Below are 21,244 nucleotides of genomic sequence, written 5' to 3' on the forward strand. Positions count from 1 at the left end.
ATGTGGTGGGCCTTCCATTTACGTAGTAATTCCCTAATCGCCCGAAAGAGGGGGGGGAAATTAGCCTGATACAGGGAGTGGAATGATGGCGTAAGGAGGACCCCCAAATATTTAAGGGAAGAGCTTTCCCATTTGTACGGGAAAGCGGAGCGTAGGCGGGTCGTCTCAGACGCCCCCATGTTTAGGGGGAGGGCCACCGATTTGGACGGGTTAATTTTGTAGCCGGAGAGTTCCCCATAGCGGTCCAGCTCGGAGTGGAGGTTGGGGAGTGAGATCCCGGGCTGAGCCAAGGTAAGGATAACATCATCTGCGAAGAGCGAAATCTTGAATTCCTTGCCCCTGACCGGGATCCCCCGAATATCGGGGTTGCTTCTAACGGCAGCCGCCAGAGGCTCCACACATAGAGCAAAAAGGAGAGGAGAGAGCGGACAGCCCTGGCGGGTGCCATTAGTGATAGTAAAAGTAGAGGATGTGGCGAAGGGGGTTTTAACCTGCGAGGAGGGGGTGGTGTAGAGGTGCCGCACCGCTCGCAGATACGGGCCCCGGAAGCCCATGCGGTGTAGCGTGGCCTCCATAAAAGGCCAGCTGAGGCGGTCAAACGCCTTCTCGGCGTCTAAACTGAGAACCAAAGATCCTATGTTATCCCTATTCACCACATCAATAAGATCAATGATCTTTCTAGTGTTATCCCCTGCCTGTCTCAAGGGGACAAATCCCACTTGGTCCTTGTGTATTAGGGAAGGGAGGATTGTGTTAAGGCGATTCGCTAGGAGCTTCGTAAAAATTTTCAAATCAGCGTTCAGCAGGGCTATAGGTCGGTAACTAGCGCAAACAGTCGGGTCTTTGTCTGGCTTGGGAATAAGGGAGATAAACGAGCCTAGCATGTCGGTCGGGACCGGGGTCTGCTGGAGAAAGGAGTTAAAAAGCTTGGTCATGTACGGGCTTAAGAGGGGTATAAACGCCTTGTAGTATTCATAGGGGAGCCCGTCCGGTCCCGAGGACTTGTGGGCAGGGAGGGTCTTCACAGTCTCCAAGAGCTCCTCTTCAGTAACAGAGGCATTCAGTTCTCGGAGGTCCGCGGCTTGCAGTCGGGGTAGGACTATATTGTCCAAGTACTGGGTGATGCGGGCGGACTGGTCCGAGGTTGGGGGATTGTGGGGGATGTCCGGTCTGTTGTACAAGTCAGTATAATAGTCCGCGAACGCATCCACTATCGCCTGGGGGTGGGTCAAAAGGTCCCCCCCCTTACTTTTAATTTGGGCCGGGGCAGAGGTCGCCGTACGGTCCGCCAGTTTCCGGGCCAGTAGCGACTGTGCCTTGTTCCCCTTGTCATAGTACAGTTGTCGTAAGCGGACTAGAGCTTTCTCAACCGATCCCAACGCCAGGTCCCGAAGTGTCTGCCTAGTCTGGACGATTCGCTTAAGGGTGGGGACGGAGGGGGAGACCAAGAGACGGGCCTCAAGGGTCTTAAGTTGCTTTTCCGCCAGCAACCTGTCGGTCCGTGCGTCCCGCTTCAGGGCTGAAGACAGAGCTATACAGCGCCCCCGGATGACAGCCTTATGGGCGGCCCAGAGGGTAGTAAGGGAGACGTCTGGGGTGTCGTTCTCAAGAAAGTAGTGCCGGAGCGAAGACTCCAGCTCTGCCTTTGCCGGAGCATGCTGCAGGAGATAGTTATTCAGCCTCCAGGTGCAGGGCTTATAAAGGGGGTAGTCCAGCGCTAGAGTCAGAGTTATGGGGGCGTGATCTGACCAGGAGATGGGGAGTATATTTGCAGATTGGACCGCCCGCAGTGTCGCGTTATTAACAAAAAAGTGATCAATGCGCGAGTGCGTGCCGTGGGGAGCGGAAAAGAAGGTGTACTGGCGGTCTTGCGGGGGTGCAAAGCTCGCCAGGCGTCAAAAAGACCCCGTCGTCTGGTAATTTGGCGGAAGAGCCTGGAGTCTCTCAAGGTCCTAGCCTGAGGCATCCGGGGGCCCACCACCAGGCGATCATGGAGTGCGGACTGAGTAAGGTTAAAATCCCCCCCTATCACCAGGAGCCCGGGGGGCGTCTTAAACAAACGGGAAAACACCTTAGACAAGAATTTATGTTGATGGACATTGGGGGCGTAGAGGACGCATAAGGTCAGTGCCTGCGTGCGCCACAGACCACGGAGTATAATGTAGTAGCCCCGTGGATCTAGGTGCACAGAGGTACAAGTAAAGGGGACTCCCCGCTGGAAGAGAATGGCCACTCCCGCTCTCTTCCGCGGGTTGAAGGCCTGATAATCCTGAGGGAAATGCCTGGAGGCAAACGCAAAGTAGTCTCCCCGGTTGAAATGCGTCTCCTGGACCATTACTATATCCGCCCCCGCCTGTCGGAACTCCCTAAGTGCCAGGTGCCGCTTTTTGTTGGAGTTTAGGCCATGAACGTTAAGGGACAGGATCCTAGCCATGGTCAAGTAGGGGTGGAGCATAGGGCATACTTAGCTCGGTCCGTTGGAGGCCCAGGTGCCTCGGGAGGAGCGGCGACCACCGGAGGAGAGACGGCGACCGAGAGGACCACTGGCATGGCACTTCTGAAGAGACAAGAAGAGGAAAGAGCCTAGAAAGAGAGGAAAAAAGAGAAACAGAAACACAGTACAAAATAAAAGAAAACATAGTCAAATAACAGGTCCGGAGGTCCTATAGGGACACCGGATCTGCACGGTTCCTTATCGACTCCCCAACCCAAAAATAAAAAAAATAAAAGTCGGGTTAGGGAGGCACCAACAGTCCACTCCACCAAAGGAACCAACAAGTGGAAAACCACAGGGGGGGCAGTAACCCGGGAGTCGATCCGGTTCGAGACTCAACCTAGGCCAGCCCGAGGAAAAAAAACTGGTAAAATATGTAGCTCCGGCAATCGGGGGGGAAAAAAGTAGCAAAACCCCAAAAATAGGGGAAAAGGAAAAACCGTAGAGGGGAGACGTCCGTTGGACAGGGCCAGTGCTTCAGTCACGCTTGGGTGACCCGCGGTGGGGATCCGGGCCTTTGCGCCGTTTGGCTGAAGGGACTTTCTGCCAGATCATCGGCATCGGAGGGGGAGAGGCGACCAGATCCCAATCAGGCAGATGAGGGACAGGGATATCAAGAGTGTCACAAAAGGGGACAAGATCTTCCGGGTAGCGGAGAGTTGCCGACTTTCCTTGGTGTCTCGCGGTCAGGCTGAAGGGGAAGCCCCATCTGTATAGAACGTGTTTGTCTTGCAGGGCTCTGAGAAGAGGCTGCAACAGCCTCCGTTTTTGGAGCGTGATCCAGGAGAGGTCCGGGTAAAGCTGAATCGGTGAGTTATCGAAGGCTAGATTTCGGATGGTGCGGGACTTGCGCATAATGTCTTCCTTGAGCGGGAAGGAGTGAATTCTGCAGATAACGTCCCTGGGTTTGGAGGCCGGGCCTTTGGGTCTCAGGGCCCGATGGGCTCTATCCATTTCAATATGCTTGTCCGGGTCTTCCCCCAACATCTCGTTAAATAGCGTTTGTAGTGAAGACTGAAGGTCCTCGGCGCCCTCCGACTCAGGCAGGCCGCGAATGCGGATGTTGTTTCTGCGGCCTCTATTGTCGAGGTCTTCCACGTGGCGTTGCATATCCCGAAGCAGGAGGCGGTGGTCCGAGGTCTCCACCTGAGCACGATGGACCGCCAGCTTGGTCTCCTGGACCTCCTCTTCCACCATCTCCACACGGTCAGACAGATGTTTGAGGCCAGTGTGCAGGGACTGGATCTCAGCGCGGCAAGTGGCCTGTACCTCCGTAATAAGCTGTTTAAAGTCCTCTTTCGTCGGCATAGATTGCAGGTATATCTGCCAGTCAGGGCGGACGGCCTCATGGCATCGGGATGAAGGCAAGGAGGGCGGAGAGTGGAGAGGCGGCTCACCCCGCTGCAGTTTCCGGGTGGGAGAGGGGGGCCACGATGGCAGAGGTCCCCTGGGGTCAGCCCAGGAGGTAGCATGGGGGGGCAGGGTGAGGGGTCCAGTTGGGCAGTTCCTCGGAGGCGGCCAGGGGCCCGGGCCACCTGGGCATAGGAGGGGGTGGCATCTGAGCGGACCCTGACTTCACTAGAGTCCCGAGAACGGGGGGGCCTCTGCGCCTTAGGAGAGGCAGGCCGCGGCCATGTCACCGGGGCCCCCCCACAGCCGCCAGGGGCGTTCCAGCATCCCCACTAGGGAGACAGTCCGAGCACTCCCGAGAGTCCTCCAAAATGCCCAGGGATGTGGGGGACAGGGATGAGCTGAGGGCCGTGCTCGGGAGAGGGGCTGAGCGGAGAAGGCGGGGGAAGGCCTCTGAGCACTGGGTATGCAGCAGGGAGGGTGGTGGATCCATGGCCTGCTCCCCCCAGAGCACAGAGGGGGGAGTGGGAGATGGGGAGCCCTGGGTGGCCTCTCCTGAAAATTGCCTGCCCTGCAAAACGTCCTGGGAGAAGGCAGACTGGGACAGGGGCTGTGCGGTTGCAGGCAGGGGAGAGGGCTGGCATACCTGGGAGGACGCCGGGCGCCCGATCCGCGCCATCTTGCCATTGCGGCCTAGCGTGAGGAGAGGATCCCTGGCCGGCCCATCCGGGGCCTCCTGGCAGTCCAGAGCAGGGTCCGAGGGGAGGTAGAAGGCTTCCCGCTCCCCCGCGGGCTCCGGGGGGAGCGGGGGCTGATGTGTGGCGTCCGTCCGGAGGTCAGAGGGGGCCGAAGGAGTCCGTCTGTGAGGCTCCGCGCCGTCCGGCGCCATCTTGCTTCCTCCGCCCGGCAAGGCCTCGGGCGGCTGGAAATAGCTTTTAAAGGCCGCGGCGGGTCCCGGCGGAGGCTGAGGCGTTCCCCGGAGTGAGGAGGAACGAGTGGCCCGTGATCTCCCCATAAGGCGCAGGTGGGTCCCCGATTTAGTGCCTTGTAGCGGCGGGCTGGAGGAGAGCACTCACAATGTGCGTCCTTCCAGGTCGGCTGCCGGACACGCCCCCCCGTGTGAGCAATTTTAAAGCGTGACATGTTAGGTATCTATTTACTCAGTGGAACATCATCTTTCACACTGTACAAAAAAATTGGGCTAACTATAGTGTTTTTTTTTGTTTTTTTTTTTATTCATTAAACTTTTTTTTTTTTTTTTAATTGCTCTGCAAATACTGTGTGACATAAAAAGTTGCAACGACCTTGTAGTTAGGAGGTCTGGGCTGGAAGGGGGTATGTGTCTTTTAGACACATGCCCCCCTTCTATGACACTGCAGTGAGAGGCGTGCCTTCACTTTTATTGGACAGCAATAAAAATAAAACAAAGAGTGACAATTTTGAAAAAAAAAATAAAATATTTTTTACTTTTTGCTGTAATACATATCCAAAAAAATAATAATTATATTTTATATATATATATATATATATATATATATATATAAAAACTAATTTATTCATCAGTTTAGGCTGATATATTTTTGGCAATCGCATCTACAAACCATGGGATAGGTTTAGGTTAGATTTTTATTTTTTATTGTTTTTACTAGTAATGGCGGTGATCAGTGTTTTTTAGTGGGACTGCGATATTGTGGCAGACAAATCTGACCCCAAATGACACTTTTTTGGGGACCAGTGACATTATTACATTGATCAGTGCTATAAAAATGCACTGATCAATGTAAAAATTACACAGGCAGAGAAGGGGTTAACAATAGGGGGCGATCAAGGGGTTAAGTGTGTCCCTGGGTGTTTTCTAACTATAAGGGGGATGGGCTGGCAGAGACATGACAGAGATCACCGTTTCCGATGACTGGGAACAGTAGATCTCTGTCATGTCTGGGTAGCACAGTGGTGTAGTGGTTAGAACTCTCACCTAGCAGTAAAAAGGGTCGCTGGTTCTAATGCCTGGAGTTTGTATGTTCCCCCTCTGCCCGTGTGGATTTTCCTCCGGGTACTCTGGTTTCCTCCCACACTCCAAAGACATGCTGGTAGGTTAATTGGATCCTCTCTAACTTGTCCCTAGTATGTGTATGTATAAATCTGAGTTAAGGACCTTAGATCGTAAGCTCTTTGGGGTAGGGACTGATGTGAATGTATAATGTAGCAGGTAAAGCTGTGTAAATTGACAGTGCTATATAAGTACTTGAAATAAATAAAATATCCCCTGCAGAATGGGGATCCGTCTTGTTTACAAAGGCAGATCCCCATTCTGCCTCTGTACTAGGCGATCGCGGGTCACTGGCAGACATCGAGTCCACCCGATCGGCGTGCACGCTCCCATCGCACAGCTACAGAGATCTATGCAGGAGAGCTGACCTTCTACAGGATTATGACTGATCGGCAAGTGGTTAAACTGGCTGCTCCGTATGTAGCTTTTGATAGGCTGTGCAAGGAGCCCTGTATCTCCGGAATGCCTCATAATTTGCCGAGCTATGACCCTCGAAGCTCGATCGCTTTTTTTTTTTTTTTAATATGTTATTGGAAGGCCTCCCCTGACTGCACGTCCCTGGTTCACAGTCAGCGAAGTGACCATGAACTTACAGCAGGAGGAGGAATGAGGCCTGTACGGTGTACGGACCTGGCAGTGCTGTAGGGCCATAGGGACCTGCCAGTGAAAGGGTTAAAATTCTTTCTGTGCTTCATGAGGATGGTTATTTTTATTTTTTATTTTTTTGGGGGCTGCTGGTAACCATGCTACAACTAACATTTAAAGGAATAACATAGGTAATAGTTTGACTCCTGGGAGGTATGATGAGTAAATGTGCTTGCAACACGTGCATTTGCCTTCTTTCCCTTCCTTCCCTCCCTCCTTTTCTTTTTCACTTATAAATGTATTTGCATCTCTTCTCCCCTCCTTTCTTCTCCCCCCCCACTCAGGTGTAGAGCGTGCATATCTCACCTAGCCGGAAAGACCAGATTCTTCTCAAAGGCTGTGCAATGCTTTCTGGGTAACGTCTGTTACACATAACACCTCTTTCACTAAAGTTAGAGAAAAGTCCAGTGTCACTGTACCAGAACGCGTTAGAGTAAAGCTGCACACACCATTGCAGAAATACACTTTTATTGGCAATGCACTTTTGGAGACGCAGAGCGTTTGTCTTTTCAGCATAGAACATGTTAATTGTGTGGGTGGCCCTACCCTGTCCTGTCCTGTGTCATGAGATAGTCATATGAGAGCTTTGGTTTTGAGCCAGAGAGAAGCATTAAATAAGTGAAATCTCAGCCTTCAGTGCCGGGAGGTCATATTAGCTACTATATGAGCAATGTAAATCATGTATATCCATTGCATAACATAGGGGACCTTAACTTGCCGCTCTCAAAGGCCCACTGTACTGACTCTCTTCACTTCACTGGATCAGTTTAAAGCCAAATTCCACCCAAAATTTTTTTTTTTTAAACACTGTAGCCACTGACTTTTAATAAGGACACTTACCTGTCCAGGGAGCCCGCAATGTTGCCCCCCCCCCCCACCCCCTGAGGCCGATCCGTCCAACCAGATCGGGTGCAGGCACCGCAATTTGAACTAAGGGAAGCCTTCAGGCTTCACAAGTGGTTTTCCTACTGTGCATGCGCGAGTCGCACGGCACTTTCTGGTATACAGAATTCAACGCTTACAAAACATGAGTACATTTTCTAATATTCGAAAATTTTAACCTTTTCATAATATAGCTAGGCTCTTAATCAAATTGTAGTCTTTTTTTTCCAATTTACAATACAGGTCCTCCTTGTGCTAGTTAGCTTGTTTTTCTACTCACGCTGGACATAAAGAAGACGTGTAGGGTTAAAAAAAAAAAAAAAAAAAAAAAAAAAAAACATACTCGCCTCTATGCTGCAGCATCAGTGTGATGCTGCAGCTGTCCCTTGCAGGTTTTCTGTCGATATGTGCCCACCGTCAAAAAGTGCCCACGCACGGAAGGGCACTCCAGCTGAGTTGCCGATCAGCTGGAGTGATGCCCCATAGTAAATGCGCACATCGCAGGAGCGTTTTTTCGACAGGAGATGCAATTTTTCAGGTACAAGTTTATGTAAAGAGCGGAGGGACACCGTATTTGTCATATTGTGCCTCGCTGTTGCCCCACAGGTTTACAGCAAGGCACAATTTGAAATCTACCGTGTCCCTCCGCTCTTTGCATCGCTTTCAATTTTGCCCTAGAAATGGTATTGCCCGTCGAAAAAAAAAACGCTCCTGTGATGTGCGCATGCGCTATGGTGACGTTACTCCAGCTGATCGGCAACTCAGCTGGAGTGTTCTTCCGTTCTGCGCATGCGTGGGCACTTTTTCGATGGCGGGCATATATCGACAGAACACCTGCAAGGGACAGCTGCAGCATCACACTGATGCTGCAGCATAGAGGCGGATATGTATGTATGTATGTATGTATGTATGTATGTTTTTTTATTTATTTACTTTTCGATGGAGGGCACACATCGATAGAACATAGGCTCAAAGCCCAAGAACTGAGCAATCACATGCTCACTGATCACTTTGTTTTCGATCTTCTCATAGTGGAGAGCAGTGACTGTCAGTTGAGAGTCAGAGCCAGCAGCCAATTAGGCAGATAGGTGGATCCCAACAATTTGGTTAGGATCCTTCCAGAGCCTGGAGCGGCTCTGTGACATCAGCTGACAGCAGTCATTAGCGTACCGTCGGCTGGTTATGGGTCACAGGAGGGCACCCCTATGAAAGAGAAGATAAGTATAGCCAGAAAAGCTTTGGCCATACCTCCATTTTAGTTTAAAATCAATGTATTAACTAGATATTGGTTAATCACAGAATTGCAGTAAAAGGCCGATGGTAGCGGCTGTTTACCGCGCGATCGCTCTGTCAATTGACGTGACATGACATGACGCCGGTTCCTCCCTCCCCTCTCTGTACCGATCGGTACAGTGCGAGGGGAGAGGGGGAGAGATGGCAGCGCTATGGGCTGGATGTGTAGTGCCAACAGCGCTGCTCTGTGACAATACTCTGCCATACTCTGCAATACTCTGCCAATACTCTGCCAATACTCTGCCAATACTCTGCCAATACTCTGCAATACTCTGCAACGCGCCAATACTCGCCAATACACTTTAACAGTCTTTTTTGATTTATAGCACAAAAAAAAAAAAACCTAGCGGTGATTAAATACCACCAAAAGAAAGCTCTATTTGTGTGAAAAAAAGGACAAACATTTCATATAGGTACAGTGTTGCATGACTGAGTAATTGTCATTCAAAGTGTGAGAGCACCGAAAGCTGAAAATTGGTCTGGTTAGAAAGGGGCTTTAAGTGCCCAGTGGTCAAATGGTTAAAGTGGACCTTCAGTAATTTTTTCCATCTATTAAATCTTCTGCCCTTGTTTTAACTTTGGATAGTAAAGCTCGGTTCACACTTGTGCGACGCAGGAACCCTGCGAATCCACTGCGGTTTCCCGCATCGCACCCGACTCGAACAGCAGTTCACGCTGCCATATGCGAACTGCCAGGAGTGTCAATACATTGTTAATGACACCCCCATTTCAACTCACATATCGCACTGCGAACTGACGGTTCGGACATAAATCGGATCACATGGGTGTGAACATCCATGTGATCTGATTCTGGTGAAAAAAAGGGTCCTGTGGGAATTTGGTCTGAATGCGATGTGATATCAGCCATACCATCGCATGTGATTTTGACTGCAGTGCGGTGCGAATCACATGCAATCTCGCACCACGCACTGGTGTGAACTGGCACTAATGCCGCGTACACGTGACCGGACTTTCCGGCAGACTAGGCCCGACGGTCTTCTCGAATGAACGGACTTGGCCACACACAATCACACCAAATTCCAACGGATTCGACTGTGATGACGTATGACCGGACTAGAATAAGGAAGTTCATAGCAAGTAGCCAATAGCTGCCCTAGCGTCGGTTTTCGCCTGTCGGTCTAGCATACAGACGAACAGATTTTTCGACCAGACTCGAGTCCATCGGAAAAAATTTGAAACATGTTCTAAATCTAAAGTCCCCCTGATTTTTTGACGCAAAGGTCCGATGAAGCCCACACACGATCGAATTGTCCACTGGATTCGCTCCGTCGGACCTTTGCTGTCAAAGTCTGGCTGTGTGTACACGGCATTTTCTTTACTGCCAGTAAATATCTTATACAGCCCACTTCCTGTTTCTTCTCTGGTAATAAGCCTAGGCTTATGGCATCACGCACAGCTCTCTCTCTCTCACTCTCGTGAGTGTTTGCCAGGAAGAGAGGGGGGTGAGTCATAAGAGGGCCAATGAGAGCTGCAGAGCTGAAGGTGTGTCTGTGTAAGGCTCCATGCACACTGAAGCTGATAAACTGCAGTTTATTGGAGTTTGGGCGTTTTTTGTAAAAGCCCATAAACTCCACTCTATGTTAGCCTATGTGTCCATGCACACATGGACGTTTTTCAGCTTTAATGAGCAGTGGAGTTTATGGGCTTTTTTCTGAACGCCAGAAATTCGCGTTCAAAGTGCCGTTTTTCAGCGGCAAAAAACGACAAACGCTCATTAACGCTCATTAACGCTCATTCATTAGTGTTCGGCATTCTATTTTTCAATGCATTGTGGGATTTTTGGAGTGTCCTCTGTGTATTTTTATAAAAAACGCCCATTAACGCTAACGCTGTAAAACGCTCATTAACGCTAGTATAAAACGCTGTTAAAAGCAGGTTTTTCAACCAGCGTTTTCTGCCAGCAATCTGGCGTCCAGAAATAGCTTTTTTGAGCTTCAGTGTGCATGGAGCCTTAATCCAGAAAGTGAACAGGCAGCAGATTCAGCTGCCCCCGGTTAGAATTGTTGCAGCCAGACTTAGTCTAGAGAGATTTCTGCAGCATATGTGGAAAATACAGAATCACAGTATCTATAAAATAATATGCAAAGTGGTTGGAGGGAAGCTTCAGAATGGCAAAGATGTTTTTATTACAAATTATGAAAGCAGACTGCAGTTCCTCTTTAAATGTATTTTTTTAAATAAAGTTTGTATAAGTATCCGAGTATGTCCTTTGTTAGTCTCGAAGGGGGTGGGGGGGATTAACTAAACTATCATTCAGAGTGCTGTCAATCTAATCCTGGCAGTCTGCTGACTGGATAGAGGAGCAGACAGATTACTTCCTGAGTGGGGTAATGCTACTCCATTGTACAGTCAGTAGGGTGAGGGTGGGTCAGTGATCAAGCTTTTGGAGGAAAGGGACATAACTTACCTGTACCTGTCATGCCGCGTACACACGACCGGACTTTCCGGTCCGACGGATTTCTGACCGAATGGACTTGCCCACACAAGATCACACCAAAGTCCATTTGTTTTGAACATGATGATGGGACTAGTAAAGGAAGTTCAATAGCCAGTAGTCAATAGCTGCCCTTGCGTCGTATTCGGACCAGCATACTGACAAATGGTTTTCCCGATAGAAAGTGATTCCGTCAGACAGATTTGGTACATGTTCTATTTCTAGGTCCGTCAGAATTTTTGAAGAAAAAAGTCAGATGAAGCCCACACATGATTGGATTATCCGACGGAATGATTCCATCGGAACCTTTTCTGACGGAAAGTCCGGTGCTGTGTACGCGACATTAGGGGAGCCTGGATCATTAGATTGGCTGTACAGAGTACTAACCTTTTGTCAGATAAGACAGTTCCTATATATGTATTTCAACTGTATGCTTATAATCTTAATGCAAATTAATAACTAATTATTTACAACAGAAAAAAAAATCTAAATGTTAAGTTGTTTTTTCTTTTCTTTACCCCAAGTTACAAATCCCCTTATAATACTCTGTAGCGTTAATTAGGAGAGGTAGAAAGGTATATAGTTATTTTGACTACTTTGCCGCTTCAGAGTCTGTCTGCAGTCCATTACAACATCCCAAACCTGCCAAGGCAAGTTCAGACACACGCATCAAACAAAGGCCTGCTTAGTACCACTGCTCCCCAGTCAAATCAATGTGTTAGCTTCTAGCTTTTGGTTTTAGGATAATCCTCCCTCAAAGGCTACATATTCAACAACTGGACACTTCCCGTCACGCCACTATAGGCTGAAAATTGAAAATATAGATTGGTTCTGTTTCATAGAGCTATACAGAGATAATACATTAGGATTGTTGTATATACAGTAGAGCTGCACGATTCTGGACAAAATGAGAATCACAATTTTTTTACTTAGACTAAAAAGATCACGATTCTCGCAACGTAAAATCTTTCACATTATACAAAAAAAAAAAAAAAAAAAACTTTACTGGTTAGTTTTTTTTTTTTTCATTAAAGTAATTATTTAAAAAAAAATTGCATTTGAGAGACTGCTGCGCAAATACAGTGTGACAAACTATTGCAACAACCACCATTTTATTCTCTAGGGTGTCTACTAAAAAAATATAATGTTTGGGAGTTACAAGTAATTTTATAGCAAAAAAAAAAAAACAATTTTAACTTGAAACCAACAAATGTCAGAAAAAGGTTTATTGTTTAACCACTTGCTTACTGGGCACTTAAACCCCCCTCAGTCCCAGACCAATTTTCAGCTTTCAGCGCTGATGCACTTTGAGTGACAATTACGCGGTCATACAACACTGTACCCAAATGAATTTTTTATCATTTTTTTCCCACAAATAGAGCTTTCTTTTGGTGGTATTTAGTTACAGCTCGGAGTTTTATTTTTTGCTAAACAAACAAAAAAAGATGCAAAAAAAAAAAAAAAAAAAAATCATGTTTTAATAGTTTGTTATAAAATTTTGCAAACGGGTCATTTTTCTCCTTCATTGAAGTGCGCTGATTAGGCGGCACTGATAGGCTGCATTGGTGGGCACTGATGGGCTGCATTGGTGGGCACTGATGGGCTGCATTGGTGGGCACTGATAGGCTGCACTGGTGGGCACTGATAGGCATAGTTAAGGCGGCACTAATAGGCACAGATAAGGCGGCACCGATGGGCACAGATAAGGCGGCACTGATGGGCAAAGATGGGCACAGATAAGATGGCACGGATGGGTGGCACGGATAAGTGGCACGGATGGGTGGCACGGATGGGCACTGATAGGTACCACAGATAGATGGGACTGATGGGCACTGATAGGTGGCACTGATAGGTGGCTCTGATAGGTGGCACTGCTGGGCACTGATGGGCGGCACTGCTGGGCACTGATGGGCGGCACTGCTGGGCACTGATGGGCGGCACTGGGGTGCAGCACCTGAGGCAGATTTTGGGTGGCACTGTGGGTGGCACTGCTGGGTGGCACTGTGGGTGGCACTGTGGGCACTGCTGGGTGGCACTGTGGGCACTGCTGGGTGGCACTGTGGGCACTATGGGCACTGCTGGGTGGCACTGACAGGGGGGCACTTACTTTATTTCAGGATGGCACTGCGGGTGGCAGGTGGGCACTGGCAGGGGGCAGGTGTCCTTTTAAATTGCTGGCCGTGATCGGGACTGATGTCCCGAACACGGCCGCCGGCGATCGGCTTTTTTTTTTTCTCCTCGCGCTGTCAGCGCGAGGAGGAATACTAGCCGATTACCGGCTCCGTTTTATCACATGATCAGCTGTCATTGGCTGACAGCTGATCACGTGATAAGGGGTCGGGATCGACCCCTTACACGGATCGGTGATCAGGCGAGTCTCACGGACTCGCCGATCACAGAGCGCGCCGCGCGCGCCCCTCAGGGGGCGCGCAGGCCGCTCGTAACCGGGACTACGTCAATAGACGTAGTCCCGAAAATGTGGGTCCGCGCTATTGCCGTCATTTTGCAATAGCGCGGATCCCAAGTGGTTAAAGAGGAAGTAAAGGCTATTTAAAAAATAAATAAATAAAATGCAACCTGCAAGGCAAAGGCATAATGAGCTAGTATGCATAGCATACTAGCTCATTATGAATAACTTACCAGTGATTCGCCGGAGCTGCGATGACGTCACTCCCGCGCATGCGTACAGGAGCCGACACGAGCGGCATATCGCCGTGATCTGCGGCCTGCTCAGTGCGCCTGTGCGCCGCTGTCCACGGCAACAGCGGTGCCTGTCTTTTTGTAAATATCTCCTAAACAGTATAGGTTTAGGAGATATTTCTTGGACCTACAGGTAAGCCTTAATCTAGGCTTACCTGAAGGTCAAAGTAGTTTGTAAGGGTTTACAACCACTTTAAGTGGTTAAAGGGGTTGTAAAGGTAAATATTTTTTCAACTTAATACATTCTATGCATTAAGGTGAAAAAACATCTGACACTGCCGGCGCCCCCAGTCCCCCCGTTTTACTTACCTGACCCCTTTGAAAATCCCGCGCTCGCCCCCGCCGTCCTCTTTGCTGCTCAGCCTGGCCGCTGATTGGCTGGAGTGGATTGATTGAAAGCAGCGCAGCCATTGGCTCGCGCTGCTGTCAATCACATCCAATGACGCAGCGCGCCGGGGGGGCGGGGCCTTATGATACAGCGAGCGGCTATAGCCGCCGGCTGTATCACGGGAGCGCGCCCGCAGGTGCTTCTCACCAATGCGAGGGAGCTCGCATTAACGTGAGAAGCACCTGCGGGAGGAAGCAGAGACAGCCGCCGAGGGACCCCAGAAGAGCAGGTTTGGGGCCACTCTGTGCAAAACGAGCTGCAGAGTGGAGGTAAGTATAACATGTTTGTTATTTTAAAAAAATAAAAAATTTTACTTTACAACCCCTTTAAACTTTTTTTCACTAAGGGCCGGTTCACACAGCGAGGCGATGCGAGGCGACACGGCTCGCCTCGCCTCGCTCCCGCAAGTCGCCCCCGTTCTGTACAATGGAACCGTTCTGAGAGGAGCGACTCGAGTCGCTCCGACTCAGAAAAAAGGTTCCTGTACTACTTCGGGGCGACTTCGGGGGCGACTTGCATTGACTTCTATACAGAAGTCCTCTGCAAGTCGCCGCTGAGGTCCCCGCAGGTCGCGGCGAGGCAAGTCGGAGACGCCTCGCCGCGCCTCACTGTGTGAACCGGCCCTTACACACAAAGGCTATTCCATTGACAAATTGTTACAAAGTTTATACTTCAACTGATAAAGAATGTTTTGATTCTTGGCAGACTGCCCAGTTTTTCTCTTCCTTTCTTTTGAGGGCTGTGGCTTCAGAAGAGCAGAGAGAATTATTGAAAGAATTGGGAAACGCTTTAGTCAAGATCACGATAACGATTCTTGACGATTAATTGTGCAGCTCTAATATACAGTATCTCACAGAAGTGAGTACACCTCTCAAATTTTTGTAAATATTTTATTATATCTTTTTCATGTGACAACACTGAAGAAATGACACTTTGCTACAATGTAAAGTAGTGAGTGTACAGCTTGTATAACAGTGTAAATTTGCTGTCCCCTCAAAATAACTCAACACAAAGCCATTAATGTCTAAATGGCTGGCAACATAAGTGATTACACCCCTAAGTGAAAATATCGAAATTGGGCCCTATTAGCCATTTTCCCTCCCCGGTGTCATGTGACTCGTTAGCGTTACAAGGTCTCAGGTGTGAAACTCTCTCATACTGGTCACTGGAAAGTTCAGCATGGAACTTCATGGCAAAGAACTTTCTAAAGATCTGAAAAAAATAATTGTTGCTCTACATAAAGATGGCCTAGGCCAGTGATGGCGAACCTTGGTACCCCAGCTGTTTTGGTACTACAATCCCCATGATGCTCAACCACACTGCAGTGTAGTTGAGCATCATAGGAAATGTAGTTTCAAAACATCTGGGGTGCCAAGGTTCACCATCACTGGCCTAGGCTATAAGAAGATTGCCAAGACCCTGAAACTGAGCTGCTGCACGGTGACAAAGACCATACAGGACAGGTTGCACTCAGAATAGGCCTCGCCATGGTTGACCAAAGAAGTTGAGGGCACATGCTCCGTGTCATTTCCAGAGGTTGTCTTTGGGAAATAGACGTATGAGTGCTGCCAACCTTGCTGCAGAGGTTGAAAGGGTGGGGGGGTCAGCCTGTCAGTGCTGAGACTATGGGCCACACACTGCATCAAATTGGTCTGCATGGCTGTCATCCCAGAAGGAAGCCTCTTCTAAAGATGATGCACAAGAAAGCCCGCAAACAGTTTGCTGAAGACAAGCAGACTAAGGACATGGATCACTGGAACCATGTCTTGTGGTCTGATGACCAAGATAAACTTATTTGGTTCAGATGGTGTCAAGCATGTGGTGGAAACCAGGTGAGGAGTACAATGACAAGTGTGTCTTGCCCACAGTCAAGCATGGTGGTGAGAGTGTCATGGTCTGGGGCTGCATGAGTGCTTCCAGTACTGGGGAGCTACAGTTCATTGAGGGAACCATGAATGCCAACAATTTACTGTGCCATACTGAATCAGAGAATAATCCCCTCCCTTCGGAGACTGGGCTGCAGGGAAGTATTCCAACATAACGACCCCAAACACACCTCCAAGATGACCACTGCCTTGCTAAAGAAGCTGAGAGTAAAGGTGATGGACTGGCCAAGCATGTCTCCAGACCTAAACCCTACTGAGCATCTGTGAGGCATCCTCAAATGGAAGGTGGAGGAGCTCAAGGTCTCTAACATTCACCAGCTCCGTGATGTTGTCATGGAGGAGTAGAAGAGGACTCCACTAACAACCTGTGAAGCTCTGGTGAACTCCACGCCCAAGAGGATTAAAGCAATGCTGGAAAATAATGGTGGCCACACAAAATATTGACACTTTGGGCCCAATTTGGACATTTTCACTTAGGGGTGTACTCACTTTTGTTGCCAGCAGTTTAGACATTAATGGCTGTGTGCTGAGTTATTTTGAGGGGACATAAAATGTACACTGTTATACAAGCTGTACACTCACTACTTTACATTGTAGCAAAGTGTCATTTCTTCAGTGTTGTCACATGGAAAGATAGAATAAAATATTTACAAAAATGTGAGATACTGTAGCTGGTTAATAGAATCAAGAAAGGAAAGATTCATTTTCAATATATTGTATATGTAAACCCAATCCCTAAAATCTTACATAACCTTTCTCATGAGGGTATATTCACACCAGGCGCTGCATTCCAGGATGTAATGGGGTGACTGCCACATTTACAAATTTGTTTTCTTAAACGTTTATTGAAACATTAGACGGTAACATTTCATTATGTTGTATTGGCCACTGCGTGATGCAAGGTGATGGTTTGCCTCATACTGTATTCCTGTACACAGCACTGCATACACTGTGGTGTGAACTGGACAGGTATGAGACGAGGCATTTTACCTTGTCTTATGGTGTGTTTTGCACTGGAATAGCGGTCACACCTGGTGTGGAGGCACCTTTAACCTGTTTACAACCGTGTAACACATATATACATTGTCCAGGGAGTGGGCTTTATTCCTGGGTGCTGCATATATGTGTTCCTGTGTTTGTGCTGGATGTGTGCTTGATGGCATACTCCCAGCACTGAGACCGAGCTGTCAGTGACAGCTCCCAGTCTCATACTAATGATTGTGAGCTGGTAAAACCAGATCCCAATCATGTGATTGTTGTGATTAGCCACTCACTTTGCCCTCGACTGACAGTATAATGATGGATATAATGGCAGAGTTTGGGGTGCACTATGTACAGAGTGCAGTGTTCAGGGGTGTGTTATGTACAGAGTGCTGAATTCAGGGGTGCACTATGTACAGAGTGCAGAGTTCAGGGGTGCGCTATGTACAGAGTGCAGAGTTCAGGGGTGCGCTATGTACAGAGTTCAGGGGTGCGCTGTGTACAGAGTGCCGAGTTCAGGGGTGTGCTTCATGCAGAGTACAGTGTTGAGGAGTGGACTGCATACAGAGTGCAGAGTTCAGGGGTGTGCTTTGTACAGAGTGCAGAGTACAGGGGTGTGCTTTGTACAGAGTGCCAAGTTCAGGGATGCTCTATGTACTGAGTGCAGAGTTCAGGGGTGTGCTTTGTACAGAGTGCAGCATTCAGGGGTGCCCTATGTACAGAGTGTAGAGTTCAGGTGTGGTCTGAGGAGTGGGCTACATACAGGGTGCAGAGTTCAGGGGTGCACTGTGTACAGAGTGCAGAGTTCAGGGGTGCCATATGTACAGAATGCAGACAGAGTTCAGGGGTGCCATATATACAGAATGCAGAGTTCAGGGGTGCCCTATGTACAGAGTGTGGTGTTGAGGAGTGGGCTACATACAGAGTGCAGCATTCAGGGGTGCACTGTGTACAGAGTGCAGCGTTCAGGGGTGCACTGTGTACAGAGTTCAAAGGTGTGCTTTGTACAGAGTGCAGTGTTCAGGGGTGCCCTATGTACAGAATGCCGAGTTCAGGGGTGGCCTATGTACAGAGTGTAGAGTTTAAGGGTGGTCTGTGTGCAGAGTGTGCTGTTGAGGAGTGGGCTACATACAGAGCGCAGAGTTCAGGGGTGTGCTATGTACAGAGTGCCGAGTTCAGGGGTGGTCTGTATGCAGAGCGCAGTGTTGAGGAGTGGGCTACATACAGAGTGCAGGGTTTAGGGGTGTGCTATGCACAGAGTGCAGGGTTCGGCTCTCTGTTACAGGCTGTCCACATCTCACCTCCACCATGAGTGTGGCCCTCGCCGGGGCCCGTCGTGTGGCCCTGGCGAGGGCCACATGATGGGCATTGTGTTTGACACATGTGGCCTAGAGGGAAACCTCTGTACAAAAAAAAAAAAAGATTAGTTAGATCAGGGCTTGATCTACAATAGTTTAGTGAGTGTTAGGCCTCATGCACACTGCTGCTGTTAAACTTAAGTTTTTTGTGAGTTTAAGTGTCTTTCTTTTTTTTTTTTCTGCCCTTAAACTCCCCTCTATGTTATCCTGTCTACATGCACACATGGATGTTTTTAGCAGTTTATCATCACAGGAGTTTATAGTCAGTTTTTGGAAACACCCTAAAATCGCATTCAAGAGTGGGAATTCCAAGCACAAAAACGCTGAACGCTGTTGAACGCTTATAAACGCTAGGCACATTTAATACTTCCGGACCACCCACATACTGTCATTTTTGACGCCTTTTTGGGAACCAGTGGCATTATTACAGTGATCAGTGCTAAAAATATGCCCCAACATTGTACTAATGACACTGGCAGGGAAGGGGTTAACTTTAGGGACGATCAAAGGGTTAAATGTGTGTCCTGTTTGTGTTTTCTAACTGTATGGGGGGCGGTGTGACTGAGGAAGCACAAAAATCTCTATTCCTGCTCAGCAGAAAGACAGGATCTGTGTGATCCCTGCTGTCAGAACGGAGATCGGTCTTGTTTACACAGGCAGATCCCCGTTCTGTCACTGTGGGGAAGGATCGTGGGTGACCGGTGGACATCGAGTCTGCCAGACCCCATAATTGGTTCCTCCCCCCCCCCCCCCCGCTGGCCAATGGGAGCTCTCGCAATAGCGATTCCCTGAGCCGACGTACAGCTTTTGGCGATTTGCGGGACCTTGCCGCAGTATAATGGCGACGGCTGGTCGGCAAGCGGTTAATATTCATGCATTTTCTGTATAAACTGTGGACATGCAGGTCCAAATGTCAGCGCAGGTCTACATATTTGCTTTATATGCTTTATATAAAACAATTCTTGGAAATAATTTGCAATTGAAAAATAATGAAGATATTTTTGCTCACACACGTCATTGGTAAAAAAAATAAAGAAAGAAATAGATAACACATTGGATGTAAATAAATATAAATTCGGGGTAATTATTACCGGCATATTGCAGAGCATTAGAAATAATAAGCTTGTCCTATAAGTACAAATAGAAGGTTTGGGATAAGAATCTCATTGGAACCTCCTATATATTTATTGTTATAGCGCCTTACATTATTCGGCAGATATCGGTGCAATCTGAATAGTAATGATTAATAACGATGGTACAATCTGCAGATTACCTGATAAGGTCCAGGCGGCGGTCGGTATAAACCCGGATTTGGTCCTCTCATCATATGCATTTGGTTTCCAAGAGGGAGAGGCAGACCACCCCTTGTGGACATTGAGGTAATAAAGGGGCGCTCCTCCTGCCAATGGGCTTCTTGGTCACCTTTGGTGAAAGTCCTGGAAGTGTTGGAGATCTCAGGGTAGACCCCTCAACTCCTCTCCTTTTCTGCAACTTTTGTGTTGGGTGTAATGCTGGCACCCTTCTCTTCTTCCTGGAACTTCCCCCTACACACAGTGTGTAACTACTACTATTACTACTACTACCTTCTGATCAAATGAGTAATCCAAGTTCTGTGTATAGGTCAGTCCAGCCTGTCCTGTAAGTCAGTCCTGGGTCCAAGCACCTCCGATGTGTAACCTTTGTGCAAGTCCTTTCTCTTCTTCTCAGTTCAGCCACTTCCTATATGTATCTCCTGTAGAGATCAGGTCTCTTCTCATACCCTGCACCCTCCTCCCGTGTCTATGTGCAGTGCAGCTCCCCCCCCACCCCCCCACCACAACCACTGGGAAACTTGTGCAGTGCAGTTTCTTCCTTACTGCTGTTGCTTTCATAGGAAGTTATTGGAAGGTTTTTCTGTTGGTGTCATCACTTCCAGAGAGCTGTTTTGCAACAAACCTCCCATCTCATCTCTGCCCTCCCTCTCCTCCTTTCCTTATCTCTCTCCTCCCTCTTTTAGTGTCACCCTCCCCTTGGTCACCTCCTCTCTCACTGTGTTCTTTCATCTTACCCAGCCCTCTCTCCACCCCTCCCTATTTCTGCCACACCTACCCCCTCCCCTCCTGTGTCTGCCCTCTTCTTGCTCAAGTCATCTGTCATCTGTGAAGGCTTTCATCTGCCCCCCCCCCCCCTCCCCCTCCACTCATCTTCTGCCTCCCTCCTTTCCCTGCATTTCCTTCTGCCTCTGGTTGTCTTGTGTGTGTTCTGTGTTATCTGTCACCCCTCCCTCCCTGCGCTGCCCCCTCACCCTCCCTGCGCTGCCCCCTCACCCCTTCCCTCTCACCCCCTTCTCTGCTCCTTCCCTGATTTCTGCTCCATGTGCTCAGCAGACTTTGATCTGCTCCTGACCTCACCTCTCTACTAGTGCTGCTCCTGATTGCTGGAAGAGGAGAGGTGTGTGCGCTGTGTGTTGTGTGTGTTGTGTGTGTGTGTTGTGTGTTCCACATACATTCTGACACTCACTGTAATAAAATACTATAGGGGTCAGAATGTGGAAGAATCTTTTTTTTTTATTTTTTTTATCTTTTTTTTTTTGCAGTATTGTCTTTGCAAGTAAGTGATTTTTAACACTGGGAAATTACAATTATAATATTGCCATATTATGACACTTTGCAGGAATTTGTAAGTCTATTTTTAATGTGCCGCGGATTTAGTAAATAACAATATTTATTTATTTATTGTTGCTGGTCAATTGTTATTTATTGATCAATTATTATTTATTTTTA

At 48.4% G+C, this 21,244-nt stretch overlaps 1 protein-coding gene across 1 annotated transcript in view; it reads right to left on the minus strand.

Moving 5' to 3' along the window:
• The window catches only part of SMARCD2 (SWI/SNF related BAF chromatin remodeling complex subunit D2), an 85,429-nt gene extending 64,938 nt beyond the window's left edge, over positions 1 to 20,491 (minus strand). Inside the window, exon 1 of the mRNA XM_077460167.1 lies at positions 19,756 to 20,491. Coding sequence (XP_077316293.1) covers positions 19,756 to 19,857 — 102 coding nt within the window. The 5' untranslated portion in view covers positions 19,858 to 20,491. The remainder of the gene's footprint in view (positions 1 to 19,755) is intronic.
• Between the last annotated feature and the right edge of the window lie 753 nt (positions 20,492 to 21,244).

This window comes from Lithobates pipiens, unplaced genomic scaffold (genome assembly GCF_037356315.1).
Source record: "Lithobates pipiens isolate NorthernLeopardFrog02 unplaced genomic scaffold, aLitPip1_a1.2 Scaffold_28, whole genome shotgun sequence".
NCBI classification, from domain to species: Eukaryota; Metazoa; Chordata; class Amphibia; order Anura; family Ranidae; genus Lithobates; species Lithobates pipiens.